The following is a 21,713-nucleotide window of genomic DNA, read 5'->3' on the forward strand; positions in this document are numbered from 1 at the left end:
AAATGAAGCAGCTGTCAATATGTGGCTCATCATTTTCCTGGCTGGATTACAACATTTTCACGGTTCCACAGCCAGGACATATGTAATGTGATTCAGAAATGTTTGGTGGTTACAACTAATTTCATGTCATTCCGCTTTTTTTCAGATTGAGATGACAAAGCGATGTACAGATATAGCAGAGCTGAGTTTCCCCAATATAGCGGGGTTGGGTTTGTGATCAGTTGCAACTATTTGGGATATCACAATGGACTTTACATGGGACTGCAGATATATATTTATTATGTTTAAGTGAATGTATACATTTTTATTTTTTATGTTATACAGACATGTGAGGAGATCGCATTGGTTTGGATCTGTGCAGCAGTCTCTCGTGGCTGGAAGAAGTCATCATGGTGGCCTGGGCCAGATGGAGAAGAAAGAACGACAGCGTGCAGAGAAGATGTCACCTGTGAGTCACTGGATGTAAGTGTTATTTATTCTGTCTATGACTGCATCTGATCAGTCTTTACTTGTATGGCCCGTAGCATGATGATAATCTGCAGTGTGGAACTGGTATCTGACCTTTACACCTCTTGCACATGACCGAGTTCGAGCCGTGAAAAACCGTCCGTGTCGGATTTCCTGGCCTGACCGTGGTACAGTTGAACGGAACTCCTGCCATCATAGACATTTATGATGCGAAGAGTCTCTACCTCCTCACCGAACTGCTGTTTCGTACTGAACAAAATTATACAGTACGGAACAGCAATTCCGTGGGGAGACTGAGATTCCTAGCATCATAAATGTCAATGATGGCAGGAGTACCGTTCACCTGTACCGCGGTTGGCCTGGGAAATCATGCTGACACATGGACCGCTTTTCACAGCCCGAATTCGGTCGTGTGCAAGAGGTGTTATGTGGTCACTGTATAGCAGTATTATTTAGTCACTGTATCATAGTATTATTGGTCTTTGTATAGTATTTTTTATTCAGTAACAGTATGGTGGTATTATTCAGTTTCTATGTGGTGGTAACAGTGTGGTCGTGGCATGAAAAGTATTATTTGGTCCTCGTATAGTGGTGTTATTTGGTCACTGTATGGCTGTATTGTATGTTGCTTATTCTGTCTATGACTTCACCTGATTCAGTAACAGTATGATGGTATTATTCAGACACCATTTGGTGGTAATATATGGTCATAGTGTGGCGGCATTATTTAGTAACGGTATGGTGGTATTCTTCAGTCACTATGTGGTTATGATGTGGGGGTATTATTCTGTAACCATATGGAGGTAATATCCAGTTACTATGTGGTCATGGTGTGGCGGTATTCAGTAACAGTATGGTGGTATTCTTCAGTCACTATGTAATGGAAATATGTGGTCATGGCCTGGATGTATTATTTAGTAACAGTATAGTGGTATTATTCAGTCACTATGTGGTGGTAATATGTGGTCATCGTGTGGCGGTAATATTCAGTAACATTATGGAGGTATTATTCAGTCGCTATGTGGTTATGTTTCTGCTGTATTATTCAGTGACAGTATGGGGGTATTATTCAGTAACCGTATAGTGGTAGTATTCAGTCACTGTGGTTACGGTGAGGCGGTATTATTTAGTAACAGTATGGGGGTATTATTCAGTCACTATCTGGGTATTATTCAGTAACAGAATGGGGGTATTATTTAGTCACTATCTGGTTATGGTGTGGGGGTATTATTCAGTAACAGTATGGGGGTATTATTCAGTCACTATGTGGTCATGGTGTGGCGGTATTATTCAGTAACCGCATGGTGGTATTCAGTCACTATCTGGGTATTATTCAGTAACAGAATGGGGGTATTATTTAGTCACTATCTGGTTATGGTGTGGGGGTATTATTCAGTAACAGTATGGGGGTATTATTCAGTCATTATGTGGTTATGATGTGGTGGTATTATTCAGTAACAGTATGGGGGTATTATTTAGTCACTGTGGTTATGGTCTGGTGGTATTATTCAGTAACACTATGGGGGTATTATTCAGTCACTGTGGTTATGGGGTGGAGGTATTATTCAGTAACAGTATGGTGGTATTATTCAGTCAAAATGTGGTTATGGGGTGGCGGTATTATTCAGTAACCGCATGGTGGTATTCAGTCACTGTGGTTATGTGTGGCGGTATTATTCAGTAACAGTATGGGGGTATTATTCAGTCAATATGTGGTTATGATGTGGCGGTGTTCAGTAACAGTATGGGTGTATTATTTAGTCACTATGTGGTTATGGTGTGGTGGTATTAGTAACAGTATGGAGGTATTATTCAGTCAAAATGTGGTTATGGGGTGGCAGTATTATTCAGTAACAGTATGGGAGTATTATTCAGTCACTATGTGGTTATTGTGTGGAGATATTATTCAGTCACTGTGGTTATGATGTGGCGGTATTACTCAGTAACAGTATGGTGGTATTATTCAGTCACTATGTGGTTATGGTGTGGCGGTATTATTCAGTAACAGTATTGCGGTATTATTCAGTCACTATGTGGTTATGGTGTGGTGGTATTATTCAGTAACAGTATGGGGGTATTATTCAGTCAAAATGTGGTTATGGGGTGGTGGTATTATTTAGTAACAGTATGGGGGTATTATTCAGTCATTATGTGGTTATGATGTGGCGGTATTATTCAGTAACAGTATGGGGGTATTATTCAGTAACAGAATGGGGGTATTATTCAGTAACAGAATGGGGGTATTATTTAGTCACTGTGGTTATGGTCTGGTGGTATTATTCAGTAACACTATGGGGGTATTATTCAGTCACTGTGGTTATGATGTGGTGGTATTATTCAGTAACCGTATGGAGGTATTATTCAGTCACTGTGGTTATGGAATGACTGTATTATTCAGTATCAGTATGGGGGTATTATTCAGTCACTATGTGGTTATGGTGTGGTGTTATTCAGTAACAGTATGGGGGTATTATTCAGTCACTATGTGGTTATGGGGTGGCAGTATTATTCAGTAACAGTATGGGAGTATTATTCAGTCACTATATGGTTAGTGTGTGGAGGTATTATTCAGTCACTGTGGTTATGATGTGGTGGTATTACTCAGTAACAGTATGGTGGTATTATTCAGTCAAAATGTGGTTATGGGGTGGCAGCATTATTCAGTAACAGTATGGGGGTATTATTCAGTCAAAATGTGGTTATGGGGTGGCGGTATTATTCAGTAACAGTATGGGGGTATTATTCAGTCACTATGTGGTTATGGTGTGGCAGTATTATTCAGTCACTGTGGTTATGATGTGGAGGTATTATTCAGTAACAGTATGGTGGTATTATTCAGTCAAAATGTGGTTATGGGGTGGCAGTATTATTCAGTAACAGTATGGGGGTATTCAGTCAAAATGTGGTTATGGGGTGGCGGTATTATTCAGTAACAGTATGGGGGTATTATTCAGTCACTGTGGTTATGGTGTGGCAGTATTATTCAGTAACAGTATGGGGGTATTATTCAGTCAAAATGTGGCTATGGTGTGGCGGTATTATTCAGTGACAGTATGGGGGTATTATTCAGTCAATATGTGGTTATGGTGTGGTGGTATTATTCAGTAACCGTATGGAGTTATTATTCAGTCTTTATGTGGTCATGGTGTGGCGGTACTATTCAGTAACTGCATGGTTGTATTCAGTCACTATGTGGTTATGTGTGGCGGTATTATTCAGTAACAGTATGGGGGTATTATTCAGTCACTATCTGGTTATGGTGTGGTGGTATTATTCAGTAACAGTATGGGGGTATTATTCAGTCAATATGTGGTTATGATGTGGCAGTGTTATTCAGTAACAGTATGGGTGTATTATTTAGTCACTGTGGTTATGGTGTGGTGGTATTAGTAACAGTATGGGTGTATTATTCAGTCACTATGTGGTTATGGTGTGGCAGTATTATTCAGTAACAGTATGGGGGTATTATTCAGTCAAAATGTGGCTATGGTGTGGCGGTATTATTCAGTGACAGTATGGGGGTATTATTCAGTCAATATGTGGTTATGGTGTGGTGGTACTATTCAGTAACCGCATGGTGGTATTCAGTCACTATGTGGTTATGTGTGGCGGTATTATTCAGTAACAGTATGGGGGTATTATTCAGTCACTATCTGGTTATGGTGTGGTGGTATTATTCAGTAACAGTATGGGGGTATTATTCAGTCAATATGTGGTTATGATATGGCAGTGTTATTCAGTAACAGTATGGGTGTATTATTTAGTCACTATGTGGTTATGGTGTGGTGGTATTAGTAACAGTATGGGTGTATTATTCAGTCACTGTGGTTATGATGTGGAGGTATTACTCCGTAACAGTATGGAGGTATTATTCAGTCAAAATGTGGTTATGGGGTGGCAGTATTATTCAGTAACAGTATGGGAGTATTATTCAGTCACTATGTGGTTATTGTGTGGAGGTATTATTTAGTCACTGTGGTTATGATGTGGCGGTATTACTCAGTAACAGTATGGTGGTATTATTCAGTCACTATGTGGTTATGGTGTGGCGGTATTATTCAGTAACAGTATTGCGGTATTATTCAGTCACTATGTGGTTATGGTGTGGTGGTATTATTCAGTAACAGTATGGGGGTATTATTCAGTTACTATGTGGTTATGGTGTGTCGGTATTATTCAGTAACAGTATGGGGGTATTATTCAGTCACTATGTGGTTATGGTGTGGCAGTATTATACAGTAACAGTATGGTGGTATTATTCAGTCACTATGTGGTTATGGTGTGGCAGTATTATTCAGTATCAGTATGGGGGTATAATTCAGTTACTATGTGGTTATGGTGTGGAGCTATTATTCAGTCACTGTGGTTATGATGTGGAGGTATTAATCAGTAACAGTATGGAGGTATTATTCAGTCAAAATGTGGTTATGGGGTGGCAGTATTATTCAGTAACCGTATGGGAGTATTATTCAGTCACTATGTGGTTATTGTGTGGAGGTATTATTCAGTCACTGGTTATGATGTGGCGGTATTACTCAGTAACAGTATGGTGGTATTATTCAGTCACTATGTGGTTATGATGTGGCGGTATTACTCAGTAACAGTATGGGGGTATTATTCAGTCACTGTGGTTATGGTGTGGTGGTATTATTCAGTAACAGTATGGGGGTATTATTCAGTCAAAATGTGGTTATGGGGTGGTGGTATTATTATTTAGTAACAGTATGGGGGTATTATTCTGTCACTGTGGTTATGGTGTGGAGGTATTATTCAGTAACAGTATGGGGGTATTATTCAGTCACTGGTTATGGTGTTTCGATATTATTCAGTAACAGTATGGGGGTTTTATTCAGTCACTGTGGTTATGGTGTGGAGGTATTATTCAGTAACAGTATGGGGGTATTATTCAGTCACTGGTTATGGTGTGGCGGTATTATTCAGTAACAGTATGGGGGTATTATTCAGTCACTATGTGGTTATGGTGTGGCGGTATTATTCAGTAACAGTATGGTGGTATTATTCAGTAACTGTATGGGGGTATTATTCAGTCACTGTGGTTATGGTGTGGTGGTATTCAGTAACAGTATGGGGGTATTATTCAGTCACTGTGGTTATGGTGTGGTGGTATTCAGTAACAGTATGAGGGTATTATTCAGTCACTATGTGGTTATGGGGTGGTGGTATTATTCAGTAACAGTATGGGGGTATTATTCAGTCACTATGTGGTTATGGTGTGGAGGTATTATTCAGTAACAGTATGGGGGTATTATTAAGTCACTGTGGTTATGGTGTGGCGGTATTATTCAGTAACAGTATGGGGGTATTATTCAGTCACTGTGGTTATGGTGTGGTGGTATTATTCAGTAACAGTATGGGGGTATTATTCAGTCAAAATGTGGTTATGGGGTGGTGGTATTATTATTTAGTAACAGTATGGGGGTATTATTCTGTCACTGTGGTTATGGTGTGGAGGTATTATTCAGTAACAGTATGGGGGTATTATTCAGTCACTGGTTATGGTGTGGCGATATTATTCAGTAACAGTATGGGGGTTTTATTCAGTCACTGTGGTTATGGTGTGGAGGTATTATTCAGTAACAGTATGGTGGTATTATTCAGTAACAGTATGGGGGTATTATTCAGTCACTGGTTATGGTGTTGCGGTATTATTCAGTAACAGTATGGTGGTATTATTCAGTAACAGTATGGGGGTATTATTCAGTCACTGGTTATGGTGTTGCGGTATTATTCAGTAACAGTATGGGGGTATTATTCAGTTACTATGTGGTTATGATGTGGAGGTATTATTCAGTAACAGTATGGGGGTATTATTCAGTCAAAATATGGTTATGGGGTGGTGGTATTATTATTTAGTAACAGTATGGGTGTATTATTCTGTCACTATGTGGTTATGGTGTGGAGGTATTATTCAGTAACAGTATGGGGGTATTATTCAGTCACTGTGGTTATGGTGTGGAGGTATTATTCAGTAACAGTATGGGGGTATTATTCAGTCACTGTGGTTATGGTGTGGCGGTATTATTCAGTAACAGTATGGGGGTATTATTCAGTCACTGTGGTTATGGTGTGGCGGTATTATTCAGTAACAGTATGGGGGTATTATTCAGTCACTATGTGGTGGTAATATGTGGTTATGGTGTGGCGGTATTATTTGGTCCTTGTATACTGGTATTTCATCACTGTATGGCAGTATTATTTAGAGGATTACTATTACGGTGTATATAGATCGGGAAAATTAGACAATTTATTTTTTATGGATACAGATGTCTAGGAAGAATGTGCTGGTGAATCAAAGTTTATCAAATGTAATAGTTACGTAATATGTCTGTCCCTGTTTGTACGCCTGGGCCTAAGTATATGAGAATGAGGGAGGTAGGACAGTCGTTGTATATGCAAACATGCGGAGGGTACGCCTGCCAATGACTGTCAGTGTGTCAGGAGGGAAATGTCTTTGCAGGGTTATTGAGTTATTTTTGCTAGGACGGGAATCTTTGCAAAACGCATCCCCGTTACTGTATAGGCCGCAGTGTGTCTCACATATGTACGGGGCGTGATAAGTGCGTGACCAAACATCCAGGAGAGGCTCAGATGAACGCTCGGTGACAACCGCAAATCACACATTATAATTAAGAGCAACTGTTGTCACCTGACACCTGCACAGACTGTTGCTAGGCAACAGCCCATGCCAATTCTAATGGATATCTTTATTATTCTACCAGTAAGAAGAAACCGCTCTAGGTCCGGGCATCGTTTCAGGTCGGAATTCACGTCCTAAAATTCTGATTTTCACCGGAGATTAAATTTAAGCCACACCTCCAAACGCGGCACAGAGATGTGTATATATCATTGGCTCTACATGGTGTAGTATATATAAAATGAGATGTAACTCTGAATCCCTGCGGTCCCCACTGGTGCATAGAGCACAGGCCATTCTGCCGCCATCTAGTAGACCAGGAGTGGCCACGTGCTAGCGTGCGGGGACGAGGATAATCCTCCATCTGTCTGTGTCACAGTCCCAGTAAACTTTTGACATTATAATGCAGATTCTTGTAGCCGACAGTGATTCCCACCCGTAATCCCATTACCTTCTAATCCCGCTCACTTCTTCCACCCAGACAAAACGTTTTCTCCACTGCAGACACTGCAGTAAAGAGAAACCATAATATCGCAATTAGTGCCTCCATAACATTGCCAGGCACAAGTTATGGTCACTCAGTCAGTTCCCTCATAACGTTGCCAGTCAAAGTCAGATCTCCATAATATTGCCAAGCACAGTACCTTCATAACATTGTTAGGCACAGTCAAAACCCCTATAACATTGCTAGGTACAATCAGTGCCCCATAATTTTATCAGCCACAGTCCGTGCCGCACTAATATTGCCAGCCCTAGAAAGAGCCTTCGTAACAATATTAGGCATATGCCAGGCACAGTGAACGTACCTTAATATTGCAAAGTACAGACAGTGCCCCATAAGATTGCCAGAAATATTGAGTTATCACATTATAATGCTAGGCACAGTCAAAGCCCCCATATTAATGGCGGACTCAATACGTTTCTCTATAAGATTAAAGAATTAATCAATGCCTCTCTATTCTCTAACATTACCAAGCACAATCCATGCCTTACCAGGCACAGTCAGAACCCCCCATAAGATTGATAGGCACATTAGGAGCTCACATAATATTGCCAGCCACAGTCAGTACCCAAATAACAATGCCCGATACAGTCAGAGCCCCATAACAATGCACGTTGGACAAAACAACACAGTAGATACAATAGGCCCACTCCTTTACCATGCAGTTAGTCATTTTTTTATGTCCAGCTAAAAAATATGAACAATTCAAAGGGGTTAATGCCATTTTTCCTGGTGGTCTAGGGTAGCATAGGAGTTAATGCTGATATCCCCCAGACCCCAAAATTAATCAGGCCCCAGTTCAGACCCCCAAATCGGACCAAAATAAAAACCTCAGGTATTTACTTACCTCTACTTCGGCTTCTCTTCAGGGCCCCGGCACTCAAGATCCTGATGCCAGCCAGTGTCGGGAGCTTGTGTGCCAGGGCCTGAAGTGGCAAGGGGCCTGTGATCCCACTCCACACTCTTTCTGCCCCACGTTCAGTGTGTACGTCGGGAAAGCTCCATAAACTTGTCCATAGGGCTCCATTCACCCAACAGGGGCCAAAAGAGTCTCTTTAGTCGTCGTCGGACTGATATTCATCAGTTGACCACCTTCTTTTTTTTTTTTTTTTAAAGGTATGAATAGCAAAGTAGGCTACGCTTTTCCATTTCGCTGGATCCCGCAGAAAGACGCGTACTGTGTGGTATACGTTCTTTTTTTTTAATATGGAGGTTTATGAGTGTCATCCGTTACAGGCCTCCATTAAAGGTATTCGTCGGGTTCATTAAAGTAATCGCTGGAGAATTTTGACGCAGCAGATGTGGCCCTATCCCCTGTGACCGTTAGACCTTTACAGCCGGAGTCCCCAGCTGCTATCTCTGACGGGGGAAGCTGTATAATTGGAGGTTCCCTGGGGTAGCCCCAGTGGCGTCACTGACCAGTTATGTCCCTTTGGCTACCCCAGGAAAGCTCCAGTGACGTAGTTTCCCCAGTGAGAGATAGCAGCTGGGGACTCCGGCTGGTTTAAAGTTCTTGCGGTTATGGGGGATATAGGGTCACCATGCGGGTCTATAGTCCTTCCGATGGTCTGTCCGGGGACTCTAGCATTGTTCATATATGGACAGCGATGCCAGGAGCTTCCCTGGACGCAGTGCTTCGGGTAGGACTCTGCCCAGAGGGGGTTCGTTCAACGTCCCCCACTGTATACCTATATAGGGCGATGCGTTGCAGCCTTCTCCTGACACCTACCCCTGACAGGAGGGAAAAATGCAGTGTGAAATGGGCCTGAGGATATGTTCCCACACACCGGATACTCTACAGATTTTCTTTGGCGGAATCTAAAAAAAAGAACGGATCACGGAAATCCGCACCAAATAGTGCGTTGTTGATGAGCATATTGCTGTGTAAACACTGTAGAAAACCGCAACCGCAAAATTTCTTCTCCCCATTGAAGTCTATGGACCAAACGCATCATCGCCGCCCAGAACCCTTGGCATAAATTGATATGCTACGGATTTTAAAGTCGCACCGCAGAACCCTTTCCACATCGTGGACACAAGATTTTCTAAATCTCATTCACTTTTCTGCTACTGTAAATGCTGCTGAATTTCCACACAGAATCCCGTTGTGGAAATTCCGCAGTGTTTACGCTACGTGGAGCACAGCCTGCGACCCCTATATTTATGGTACTGAATTAAATATCGTTACCAATCTATTAAGTGCACCTCCCGTTACCAGCCACTGCCCCCCATTGTGGTCTCCAGTTGGCAACAGATATGGGTTAAATAATCCTAGACAAGGCTCCAAATCAACAGGCCAGGAGCAGTAGCATAACTACCGCTGTAGCAGCCATAGTGGCTGCTACGGGGCCCGCAGTATGAGGGGGCAGTGCCGCCCACCGGTGGCTCCGCTAGCATGCGCTATGGCTGCTACAGCTGGAGCGACGCCACAATCAATAGTATCTGCGTCCTTAGAACGCAGATACTATTGAACGCTATGGCAGAGCAGGGAGTTATCTCCCTGCTCTGCCATAGGCTACAGTCCGTGTTCGGCCTGCAGCCAATGAGGCGCAGGGATACCTGCGCAGGCCGGCTTAATGATGTCACTGGATCATGACGGCCTACGCAAAGATCCCATCGGCGTTAAGGAGCAGCTCTGTTCGTCAGCAACCTCGGACGTGAAAAACTGACGTTTTCCACGTCCGAGGTGCACCCGTGGGGGGATGCGTTGTCACGGATCCCCCATAGACTAGAGACTATAGAGGGATGCGTGATATGCAGTAAGGGTGTGTTCACACGGGCTATTTTCAGCTAGAACTGCGGTGGCTGAGCGCCTCCAAACATCTGCCCATTGATTTCAATGGAAAAAACTGCGTTCCGTTCCCACAGGGCGTTTTTTACATGGCCGTTTTTAAAAACGGCCGCGTAAAAAAACGCCTCGTAAAAAGAAGTGCATGTTACTTCTTGAGCTGTTTTTGGAGCCGTTTTTAATTGACTTAATAGAAAATCCTCTCCAAAAATGGGTGTAAAAAACTTTGCAAGTTGCTGAAAAAACGGCTGAAAATATTTTCAGATGTTTTTTGTTAAGCGTGTGAACATAACCTAAAATAAGACATGTTCCACTTTTTCACGGACCCTTCACACGCTACGTTGAAACAACATTTCTGTGAACGTCCCTATTCAAATACTTGAGTCCGTGTGACGGCCGTTGTTTTAACGGCCGTCACACGGACTACATATACGCGGGGGGGGGCTGTTTACCACGGTCTACGGGGGGGGGGGCTGTACGGGGGGGCTGTATAGCACGGTGTACGGGGGGCTGTATAGCACGGTGTACGGGGGGCTATATAGCACGGTGTATGGGGGGGCTGTATAGCACGGTCTACGGGGGGGCTGTATAGCACGGTCTACGGGGGGGGCTGTATAGCACGGTCTACGGGGGGCTGTATAGCACGGTCTATGGGAGGGGCTGTATAGCATGGTCTAGGGGGGGGGCTGTATAGCACTGTCTACGAGGGGGGGCTGTATAGCACTGTCTACGGGGGGGGGGCTGTATAGCACGGTCTACGGGGGGGGGCTGTATAGCACGGTCTACGGGGGGGCTGTATAGCGCGGTCTACGAGGGGGCTGTATAGCACTGTCTACGAGGGGGCTGTATAGCACTGTCTATGGGGGGGGGCTGTATTGCACTGTCTACGGGGGGGCTGTATAGCACTGTCTACGGGGGGGGGGCTGTATAGCACTGTCTACGGGGGGGGGCTGTATAGCACTGTCTACGGGGGGGGGGCTGTATAGCACGGTCTACGGGGGGGCTGTATAGCACGGTCTACGGGGGGGCTGTATAGCACGGTCTACGGGGGGGGCTGTATAGCACGGTCTACGGGGGGCTGTATAGCACGGTCTATGGGAGGGGCTGTATAGCATGGTCTAGGGGGGGGGCTGTATAGCACTGTCTACGAGGGGGGGCTGTATAGCACTGTCTACGGGGGGGGGGCTGTATAGCACGGTCTACGGGGGGGGCTGTATAGCACGGTCTACGGGGGGGCTGTATAGCGCGGTCTACGAGGGGGCTGTATAGCACTGTCTACGAGGGGGCTGTATAGCACTGTCTACGGGGGGGGCTGTATTGCACTGTCTACGGGGGGGCTGTATAGCACTGTCTACGGGGGGGGCTGTATAGCACTGTCTACGGGGGGGGGGCTGTATAGCACTGTCTACGGGGGGGGGGGGGCTGTATAGCACGGTCTACGGGGGGGCTGTATAGCACGGTCTACGGGGGGGCTGTATAGCACGGTCTACGGGGGGGCTGTATAGCACGGTCTACGGGGGGGCTGTATAGCACGGTCTACGGGGGGGCTGTATAGCACGGTCTACGGGGGGGCTGTATAGCACGGTCTACGGGGGGGCTGTATAGCACGGTCTACGGGGGGGCTGTATAGCACGGTATACGGGAGGGGCTGTATAGCACTGTCTATGGGGGGGCTGTATAGCACTGTCTACGGGGGGGGCTGTATAGCACTGTCTACGGGGGGGCTGTATAGCACTGTCTACGGGGGGGCTGTATAGCACTGTCTACGGGGGGGCTGTATAGCACTGTCTACGAGGGGGCTGTATAGCACTGTCTACGGGGGGGGCTGTATAGCACTGTCTACGGGGGGGGCTGTATAGCACTGTCTACGGGGGGGGCTATATAGCACTGTCTACGACAGTGCTGTATAGCACTGTCTACGGTGGGGGGGGCTGTACGGCACGGTCTACGATGGGGCTATACGGCACAGTCTGCAGGGGTGCACTATCTACCAAGGGGAGCTGTGTAGCACCCAGGGGAGGGGGGCTAAGTCAAAAGTTTGCTATGGGGCCCATTGTTTCCTAGTTACGCCACTTGCCAAGAGGTAGATCGAGACTCGGCTACAGGCATCCTTTGAAGTTACAGCAGAAGTCTTCAGTTTTGGAACACTGCAATAATAATAATAATCTTTATTTATATAGCGCCAACATATTACGCAGCACTTTACAATGTAGAGGGAACATGAAAACAATATCAGACATTACATAGTGACAAAGTTCATTTACAATTCAAACCTGGGGAGTGAGGACCCTGCTCGCAAGAGCTTACAATCTATGAGGACATAAGGGAGACACAAAGTGTAATAGTGTTTGTTCTGTACAATGGTCCGGCCATTTTTATACACATGCGGTGGTAACATAAAGCTGCATGAGCCGGTCACCAGCCAGTATCCGTATATGACGGACATGAAGAGAAGGAGTGTGAGGGAATCTTATTCTGATGACTAATCTAAATGGAGGGCCATGAAAAGGAGTCAGATTAGGGAATTTTATAGGCCTGTCTAAATAGATGTGTTTTCAAACTGTGGATATTGGGAATTAATCGGATTGTCTGGGGTAGCGCATTCCAGAGGACGGGTGCAGCACGAGAGAAATCCTGGAGACGGTAGTGGGAGGTTCGGATTATGGAGGATTTTAATCTAAGGTCGTTGGCAGAACGTAGAGCCCGAGTAGGGTGGTAGACAGAGATGAGGGAGGAGATGTAAGGAGGTGCAGCACTGTGGAGAGCTTTGTGGGTGAGAGTAATAAGTTTGAATTTTATTCGGAAGGGGATGGGCAACCAGTGCAGTGACTGGCACAGATTAGAGGCGTTGGTGTAGCGGTTGGTCATAAAGATGAGCCTGGCTTCTGCATTGAGGATAGATTGGAGAGGGGAGAGTTTAGTGAGGGGAAGACCGACTAGTAATGAGTTACAGTAGTCAAGACGAGAGTGAATCAGAGCAACAATGAGAGTTTTGGCAGTTTCCTCCGTAAGAAAAGAGCGGATTCTGGAGATGTTTTTTAGGTGAAAATGACAGGAGTGTGAAAGTGATTGTATGTGAGGAGTAAAGGAAAGATCTGAGTCAAAAATAACCCCGAGACAGCGGGCGTGCTGCTTAGGAGTTATGATAGTGCCACACACAGAGATAGAGACATCAGGTTTAGGGAGGTTAGTAGATGGTTGGAACACAAGGAGCTCAGTTTTAGAAAGATTCAGTTTCAGATAGAGAGAGGACATGATGTTAGAGACAGCGGACAGACAATCACTGGTGTTCTGTATTAGAGCAGGGGTGATGTCACGGGAAGAGGTATATAATTGGGTGTCATCAGCGTAGAGATGGTACTGGAAGCCAAATCTGCTGATGGTTTGTCCAATAGGAGCTGTGTAGAGAGAAAAGAGGAGTGGACCTAGGACTGATCCCTGAGGAACCCCGATATCAAGGGGAAGAGGAGAAGAAGTGGAACCAGCAAATGACACACTGAATGAGCGGTCAGAGAGATAGGAGGAAAACCAAGAGAGAGCCGCGTCCTTGAGGCCAATAGAGTGGAGCATGTTAAGTAGGAGTTTGTGGTCTACAGTGTCAAAGGCTGCAGAGAGATCCAAAAGAATCAGGAGAGAGGATTTACCGTCCGATTTAGCCGCCAAGAGATCATTTGAGACTTTAGTAAGGGCAGTTTCTGTGGAGTGTAGAGTGCGGAAACCAGATTGTAAGGGGTCAAGAATGGAGTTAGCAGAGAGATAGCGGATAAGGCGAGAGTAGACCAAGCGTTCCAGGAGTTTGGAGATGAAGGGCAGATTAGAGACTGGTCGGTAGTTGGCAGCGCTGGATGGGTCAAGTGTTGGTTTTTTCAATAATGGGTTTATAATGGCATGTTTAAAAGCGGAGGGAAAGATACCAGAGGAAAGAGAGAGGTTAAATATTTTAGTGAGGTGACTAGTGACAGCTGGGGAGAGGGACTGGAGGAGGTGTGAGGGGACAGGATCACTAGGACAGGTAGTAGGATGAGAAGAAGAGAGGAGCCTCGAGACTTCTTCTTCAGTTATTGGGTCAAATGCTGAGAGTGAAGAAGAGGGAGTGTGGGGGGGAAGGGGATCGATGTTACTAGGGGACTGGGAGATAATATCATGTCGGATGTTGTCAATTTTAACTTTAAAATAATTGCCCAGGTCTTCAGCACTGAGATCTGTGATTGGCGTCTGCACTTTAGGACTAAGGAGGGAGTGAAAAGTATCAAAGAGGCGTTTTGGATTATTAGATAGTGTGGAGATAAGGGTGAAATAGACTTGTTTGGCGCGGTGAAGGGCAGAGTTGTAAGTTTTGAGCATAAATTTGTAATGGAGGAAATCTGCATCCAAATGCGATTTTCTCCACAGTCGTTCGGCACATCTCAAGCACCGCTGAAGAAAGCGGGATTGAGGCGTGTGCCAGGGTTGTCGTCGTCTTTGTCGGGTGGTTCGGAGTGTAGTGGGGGCTGCTTCATCCAATGCATTTTTGAGAGTGTTGTTATAAAGTTTGGCAGCCAGATTGGGACAGGAGAGGGAAGAGATAGGGGACAATGAGGACTGTAGACTGTCTATGAGTTTCACAGTGTTAATGGCATGTAGATTTCTGTATGTCTGATACATAGGGATGACCTGAGGAGGCAGAGAATATTTGATAGTAAAGCAGAGAAGATTGTGGTCAGAAAGTGGGAGAGGAGAGTTAATAAAGTCAGAAACTGAGCAGAGCCGGAAGAAGACCAGGTCAAGTGAATGCCCGTCTTCATGTGTAGGAGAGTTAGTAAGTTGTGACAGACCGAGGGACGAGGTTAAAGATAGAAACTGGGAGGCAGATGAGGAGATTGGGTTATCAATGGGGATGTTGAAGTCACCCATGATGAGAGTGGGTGTTTCAGAGGATAGAAATTGTGGAAGCCAGGCAGCAAAATGGTCCAGGAATTGGCGGGGTGAGCCCGGTGGGCGGTAGACAACTGCCACTCGGAGGGGAAAAGGGTGAAAGAGTCTGAGGGTGTGGACTTCAAAAGAGGGAAATGTGAGTGAGGGGACCGGGGGAATGACCTGGAAAGTGCAGTGTGGGGAAAGAAGTATACCTACTCCTCCACCCTGCCTGTTCTCAGGTCTGGGGGCATGAGAGAACTGGAGACCACCATAAGATAGAGCAGCAGGGGAAGCAGTGTCAGACAGGTGTAGCCATGTTTCTGTAAGAGCCAGAAGGTTGAGAGAGTTAGAAAGGAATAAGTCATGAATAAAGGTGAGTTTGTTGCACACGGACCGAGAGTTCCAGAGAGCACAGTTAAAAGAGACAGGAGAAGACCTACAAGGAATGGCAAGAAGATTTGCAGGGTTTCTATGTGTGGCAGGTAAGTGGTTGAGCTTGGCAGAAGAAAAGGGAGGCCCAGGGTTGGGAGAGATGTCCCCTGCAGCTAATAGCAGGAGAATTGAGAGTGACAGCAGATGGTTCTGTGATTTATGAGAGCGTTTTTTATGTTGGGCAGTGGGATGAGATGGGTTAAGTTGACTGAGGATAGTGAATGGGAGCTGTACATGGGTGAGGCCAGGATAGAAGGACTGATGCGGACTGTGTTTGGGCAAGGCTTAAATGGGCGATAGGATTGAAAACCAAGAGCAGCTATAATGATAATAACTTATTGTAACCATGCAGGAAAGAACAGCTCTTGCCACATCTCCCCAATAATAAAATAATTCACTTCAGCCAGGTAACAATTAACATGAAAGCCACTAGCACATAATCATGGACTGTCACCCAGCTTTCCTATTCTTGAGAAAAAGATAAAAAAAGAGAGAAAACGGCGCTCCTCTAAGGTGATATCGTTCTGATATATATTGAACAAGATGTTACTATGAATAGAGCTCACCTTGGTAAGTTGTGCAGTGTCGCCAGCACAACTTGACTTTGTAGCTTGTATGCACTCGGTCACACTGTGCTTGCCTCTGGAGCCATAACCACATGGGATGAATTCGTATCAGGAATTCGTTTCCTCGTGGTTCTGAAGTAATGCAAACTTGGAAGAAAAAATTGCTCCTCTGAACGGGCGCTCAGGCGTGAATTTGGACTAGTATTTTCACAAAATCGTCGGAGTCTAATACAACGATTTTATTCAATTTGCATGCCTGATGAAGACCACAGTGCGTGGTTGAAACGCGTTGCAGCAATTTAATTTTTATTGTTTTAAAAGCAAATTGAATAAAATCGTTGTATTAGACTCCGACGATTTTGTGAAAGTACTATTCCAAATTCACACCTGAGCGCCCGTTCAGAGGAGTAATTTTTTCTTCCAAGTTTGCATTAACCCAGCTTTCCTAGCATCCTGAATGTCCAAATTATGCAGCCACATTCTATTCGGGGGTCTGGGAAAACTGGATGATGGGGGTTGTAATTGTAGTCCTATAAGCGATCACTCAAATTCGGAGATCCACGAAAGACGTGCCTACTATGCCGGGGTCTAAAACAGGCCCCAAGCTTACATCTTTCCTGCAACTTTTGGGACCTTAAACAAGTCTGTGTAGCATGGAGTGGTAGTCTGTTGTATAGCAGAGAATCTTCCTATGGGCATAACTACCAGGATAACAGACATATTGACTGCCAGGGGCAATATTGACCATAGTTATAATACACTTAACACAATGCCTTTCTCTCATGTGTTTTGTTTGTTTTTTTAATTTTGCAGGCCCTACACAGACTTTTATGCCAAAGTGGGCCCCTTCTGGCCATGGGCCCTCGCACACTTCCCTAATGCTCAAATGGTCCGTTTACCCTTGATGGTTTCCATAAGGCCCAGCAGCCAAGGGGCCCACTTTTACTCAATGAGGTGCTGCTTTATTTTATAATATATCTTTATAGGGGTCGGAGCGCAATTTTTTGATACAGCGCTCTAAATCACAACAGATTCAGGCAAGTCTTTGCTGGCAGACACCACTAGAGGGAGCTCACTGCATATGAATTTACACAGCTTCCATGAGACTATAGCAAGAGCTCCGGATCATTGTATTCTCTATTGAAGGGGTTGTCTCATCAGAACCCCCAACGGACAGCCGACATTGCTGGGGGAAGCCGCAGCCAGCCAGATGAATGGCTGTCCATGTAGTAGTACATGGATAACTCATGTCTGCCAGGTGGGATGAAAAAGCCCTCTATCATGTCCATATACACTAATGGGGATTATGGACAGGGAATGTCTTCAAGAGACCAGCAACCGGCTTCTGTGACTGGAACACTGTTGTGGGGGGGGGGGGGGGGGTCTGTGGTTGGCATACTGTTATAGGGACTTCTATGGCTGGCACAACATTGGGGAGGTTCTTTAGCTGCCACACTTATTGGGGCTTCTGTGGCTGGGACACTGTTATGAGGACTTCAGTGGCTGTCACACTTATGGGGGTTCTGTGGCTTTCATAATGGTATCTGGGGGCTTCTGTGGTTGACACTTTTATGGGGCATTTCTTACTGGCACACTATAAAGGGGTCTTTTGTGGCATGCACACTTTTGTGGGGGCTTCTTCTGGATGATACACTGTTATGGTGCTTTTGTGGATGGCACACTGTTATAGGGACTCCTGTGGCTGGCACAATGTTGTGGAGGTTCTGTGGCTGGCACACTGTTATTGGAGACTTCAGTGGCTGGCACACTATTATTGGGGACTTCAGTGGCTGGCACACTCTTAAGGGGGCTTTTGTGGTTGACACTAATATGGGGCGTCTCTGGTTGGCACACTAGTAAGGGGTCTTCTGCGGCTGGCACACTATTGTGGGGGCTTCTGTGCTTGGCACACTATTGTGGATGTTCTATAGCTTGCACACTGTTGTGGTGGCCTTAGTGACCTACAATTCATTCTAGATCTTTCGGAGACCAGGTTATATTTTTGTACACCTTCATTTCCAGGTTTCATTTCTTTGATGTCCGAGGCAAAGTAATGAAGGTTGCTGTTATCGCATTCACATCCATCCTCTGCTTGGGACCCTCAGACCTTCCTGCTATAAGAACACAGGACTTTGCTGCGAGATGGTCTATGGGGGCCCCCGACTAAACTTGTAAATAAAGAGTGGTTCCTAGTTTAGGACCATTCCCAATAAAAATGTCAGGTTCCCTTGCAGATTACAGCTGATCGCTGCAGGTTATTTATGGAAGACTCTATGGCTGGCTCACTGTTCTCGGGGGCTTTTGTGGCTGGCACACTGTTATGTCCACATAAGTCTCTATAATGGTGGTGTCTGGACTCCTATGGCTGGGACACTGTTATGGGGGCTATGTGGCTGGAGCACTGTTATGGAGAAATCTATGGCTGGCATAGTGATATTTTGGCTCCTGTGACTGGCATAAAAACTTGTAAAGGTTTTATTGTTGGCACATGGTTATGGGGACTTCTGTAGCTGTCACACTATTGTGCGGCTTCTCTGGCTTTTATAGTGGTATCTGGGCTCCTGTGAGAAGAGAGCGTCTCTCCATGTCAATGCATTTCACAGACTTCTCATTGATTTATTAATGGGCAACATGTAATACTTAATTTCCCCTGTGGCGGCGCTGTGGGGTAACTGAACCCTTGCTGTCAGGTTCCTCTGCAGATTGCAGCTGATCGCTGTAGGTTCTACCAGCAGAACAACCTGTGATCAGTTTATTTTTTGGTGGACCCTTCTAACAAAAAGGGATTGTATCTAAAAAAAAAAAGTGGACAACCCATTAATGTATATGGCCTTGGATCTCATCGTGATCAGTTCTCATCCCATTTTCTCACTGCAAGAGTTGCCACGTCACTTTAGTTTCCTAGTTTTTGAGTAAACTTTAGGGCAACGCTTATGCAAATATTTAGATCACACCTTTAATATTTGGAGCAAAAAGAACAAATACTTTTGTCATAGGGTCATGAATATTCAGGTCGGTATGTGAAGAGAACTATCCCTCATTTAACCAAATCAATTTTTGCAAAATTTGGCAACTAGGGCGGCGACAAGAGGAAGTTAATCGAATTATGATTCACTTCAACTTGGTCCAAGTGTTTTCCTAGGTCAGACTATATAAATATAAGGATAGCCCGCAGCGTACATTGTGTGACATTGTGCAATCGTAATCCTTTATTAACGTAATCATTCATGTGTCGGGGTTGATTGCGTATGCTCGTTCACACCCTTCTTTCTGGCTTAAACAAAGTTCTTATGGATTATCGATCCCCAGGAATACATAGAAAAAATGGTGCCCCCTGCTGGTGGTGGTTAATTCCAGGATGTAGGCTTTAATGACCCGCTGTTCCTCCCTCTCTTGTTTGCTAGCATTGTGGAAATAGTGGCCCTGTGCAGCCTGGGGGTTGATGTCAACCTGAACTGAGGCCCCCTATCATTATGGGTCCCATACAGAAACTCCTGGTCCCCAATACAAAATCTGTAACAAGGCCCCCACCTACCAAGTGAAGTTTATAATAGTGATGTTTTTTTAATGTGGCAGAGGGGTCTTTATGTGACTGCTACTTCTACCCCCTGGCACCATAGCAGCTCCATTGAAATACGTATGCCCTTGGTAAAGGGTCCCACTGCTGGGTCTCGGTGATCATCTGTGATCGCTGGAGGAACCACAATGTAGGGTTGTCACGATACCAGAATTTGGACTTAAAGGCTATGTTCACACGGAGTATTTTGGGGGAGGAATATCTGCCTCAAAGCTCCAAACGGAATTTTGAGGCAGATATTCCTCCCCCAAAATACTCCGTGTGAATAGCAATGATCGCGCCGTTTTTCGCCCGCGGCCATTGAGCGCCGCGGGCAGAAAACACGCTTTCTCCTGCCTCCCATTGAAGTCAATGGGAGGTCGGAGGCGGAAGCGCCCGAAGATAGGGCATGTCGCTTCTTTTTCCCGCGAGGCAGTTTTACTGCTCGCGGGAAAAAGACGCCGACGCCTCCCATTGAAATCAATGGGAGGCGTTCTCGGGCCGTTTCTGCCGAGTTTTGCGACGCGGTTTCCGCGTCAAAAAACTCGGCAAAAGACCCCGTGTGAACATAGCCTAATACCGATGATTTGTGTAGTATTGCGGTTCTCCATACCAAAACGAAACTTTGCCAACAAGAAAAAAAAAACCTTCTTCTGTTTTCTGATGTGACAAGAGGTGTTATGAATTCGAACCGCCATGTGCCTCACATTAATAGTAATTAACCCCATCATGTTTCTTAGCCATAATGGACAATATTGGGTTACATATAGTTACATAGTTACCCAGTTACATAGTTTGTACGGTTGAAAAAAGTTCAACCAAGGGACGGGAAAAGGGAAGTAAAACATTTCTACACATAGGAGCTAATATTTTTTTGTTCTAGGAAATGATCTTTGCCTTTTTTGCAGCATCTCCTGTCCCTGCTGTGACGGCTCCTGCGGTGACTATTCCATAGATTCACAGTTCTCACAGTAAAGAAGGCTTGTCGCCTCTGCAGGTTGAACCTTTTTTTCTCCGGACGGAGAGAGTTGCCCCCTTGTTTTTTGAGGGGGTTTTACAAGGAACAGGATTTCACCATATTTTTTGTATGTGCCATTCATATATTTATATAAGTTAATCATGTCCCCCCCTTAGTCGTCTTTTTTCAAGGCTAAATAGGTTTAATTCTTTTAATCTTTCCTCATAACTTAGATTCTCCGCGCCCCTTATTTGCTTCGTTGCTCTTCTTTGTATTTTTCATCTTTTCTATGAACTGGATCCCAGAACTGAACTGCATATTCTAGATGAGGCCTCACTAATGCTTTGTAAAGTGGTAATATTACATCCCTGTCCCGTGAGTCCATGCCTCTTTTAATTCACGACAATATCCTGCTGGCCTTTGAAGCAGCTGATTGACATTGTGCTGTTATTTAGTTTATGATTTACACGTACACCCAGATCCTTCTCAACAAGTGACTCCCGCAGTGTAGCTCTCCCTAGGACATATGATGCATGCAGGTTGTTCATACCCAGGTGCATAACTTTACATTTATCTACATTAAAATTAATTTGCCAAGTGGACGCCCAAACACTGTTTGTTTAAATCCGCTTGCAATTCACGAACATCTTCCATAGCCTAAACTATATTACATAGCTTGGTGTAGTCTGCAAAAATAGAAATAGTGCTATTAATCCCATTAATGTGTGAGGTATATGATGGGGTTAATTACTATTAATGTGAGGCACATGGAGGTTCAATATTCATAACACCTCGTATTGAGACTCTTATTTTAATGTTTACTGTAAAAAAAAAGTGTCTTTTTTACTTTTTTTTAATTGTTTCTATTTTTAAACTTTAATATACTGGCATA

General features: G+C 44.8%; 1 protein-coding gene across 1 annotated transcript in view; it reads left to right on the top strand.

The window, feature by feature from the left end:
- Window positions 1-328: 328 nt before the first annotated feature.
- Window positions 329-21,713, top strand: part of LOC142666618 (alpha-N-acetylgalactosaminide alpha-2,6-sialyltransferase 2-like) — a 139,284-nt gene continuing 117,899 nt past the window's right edge. Inside the window, exon 1 of the mRNA XM_075846747.1 lies at window positions 329-462. Coding sequence (XP_075702862.1) covers window positions 407-462 — 56 coding nt within the window. The 5' untranslated portion in view covers window positions 329-406. The remainder of the gene's footprint in view (window positions 463-21,713) is intronic.

The sequence above is a fragment of the Rhinoderma darwinii genome, chromosome 13 (assembly GCF_050947455.1).
Source record: "Rhinoderma darwinii isolate aRhiDar2 chromosome 13, aRhiDar2.hap1, whole genome shotgun sequence".
Classification (NCBI taxonomy): domain Eukaryota; kingdom Metazoa; phylum Chordata; class Amphibia; order Anura; family Rhinodermatidae; genus Rhinoderma; species Rhinoderma darwinii.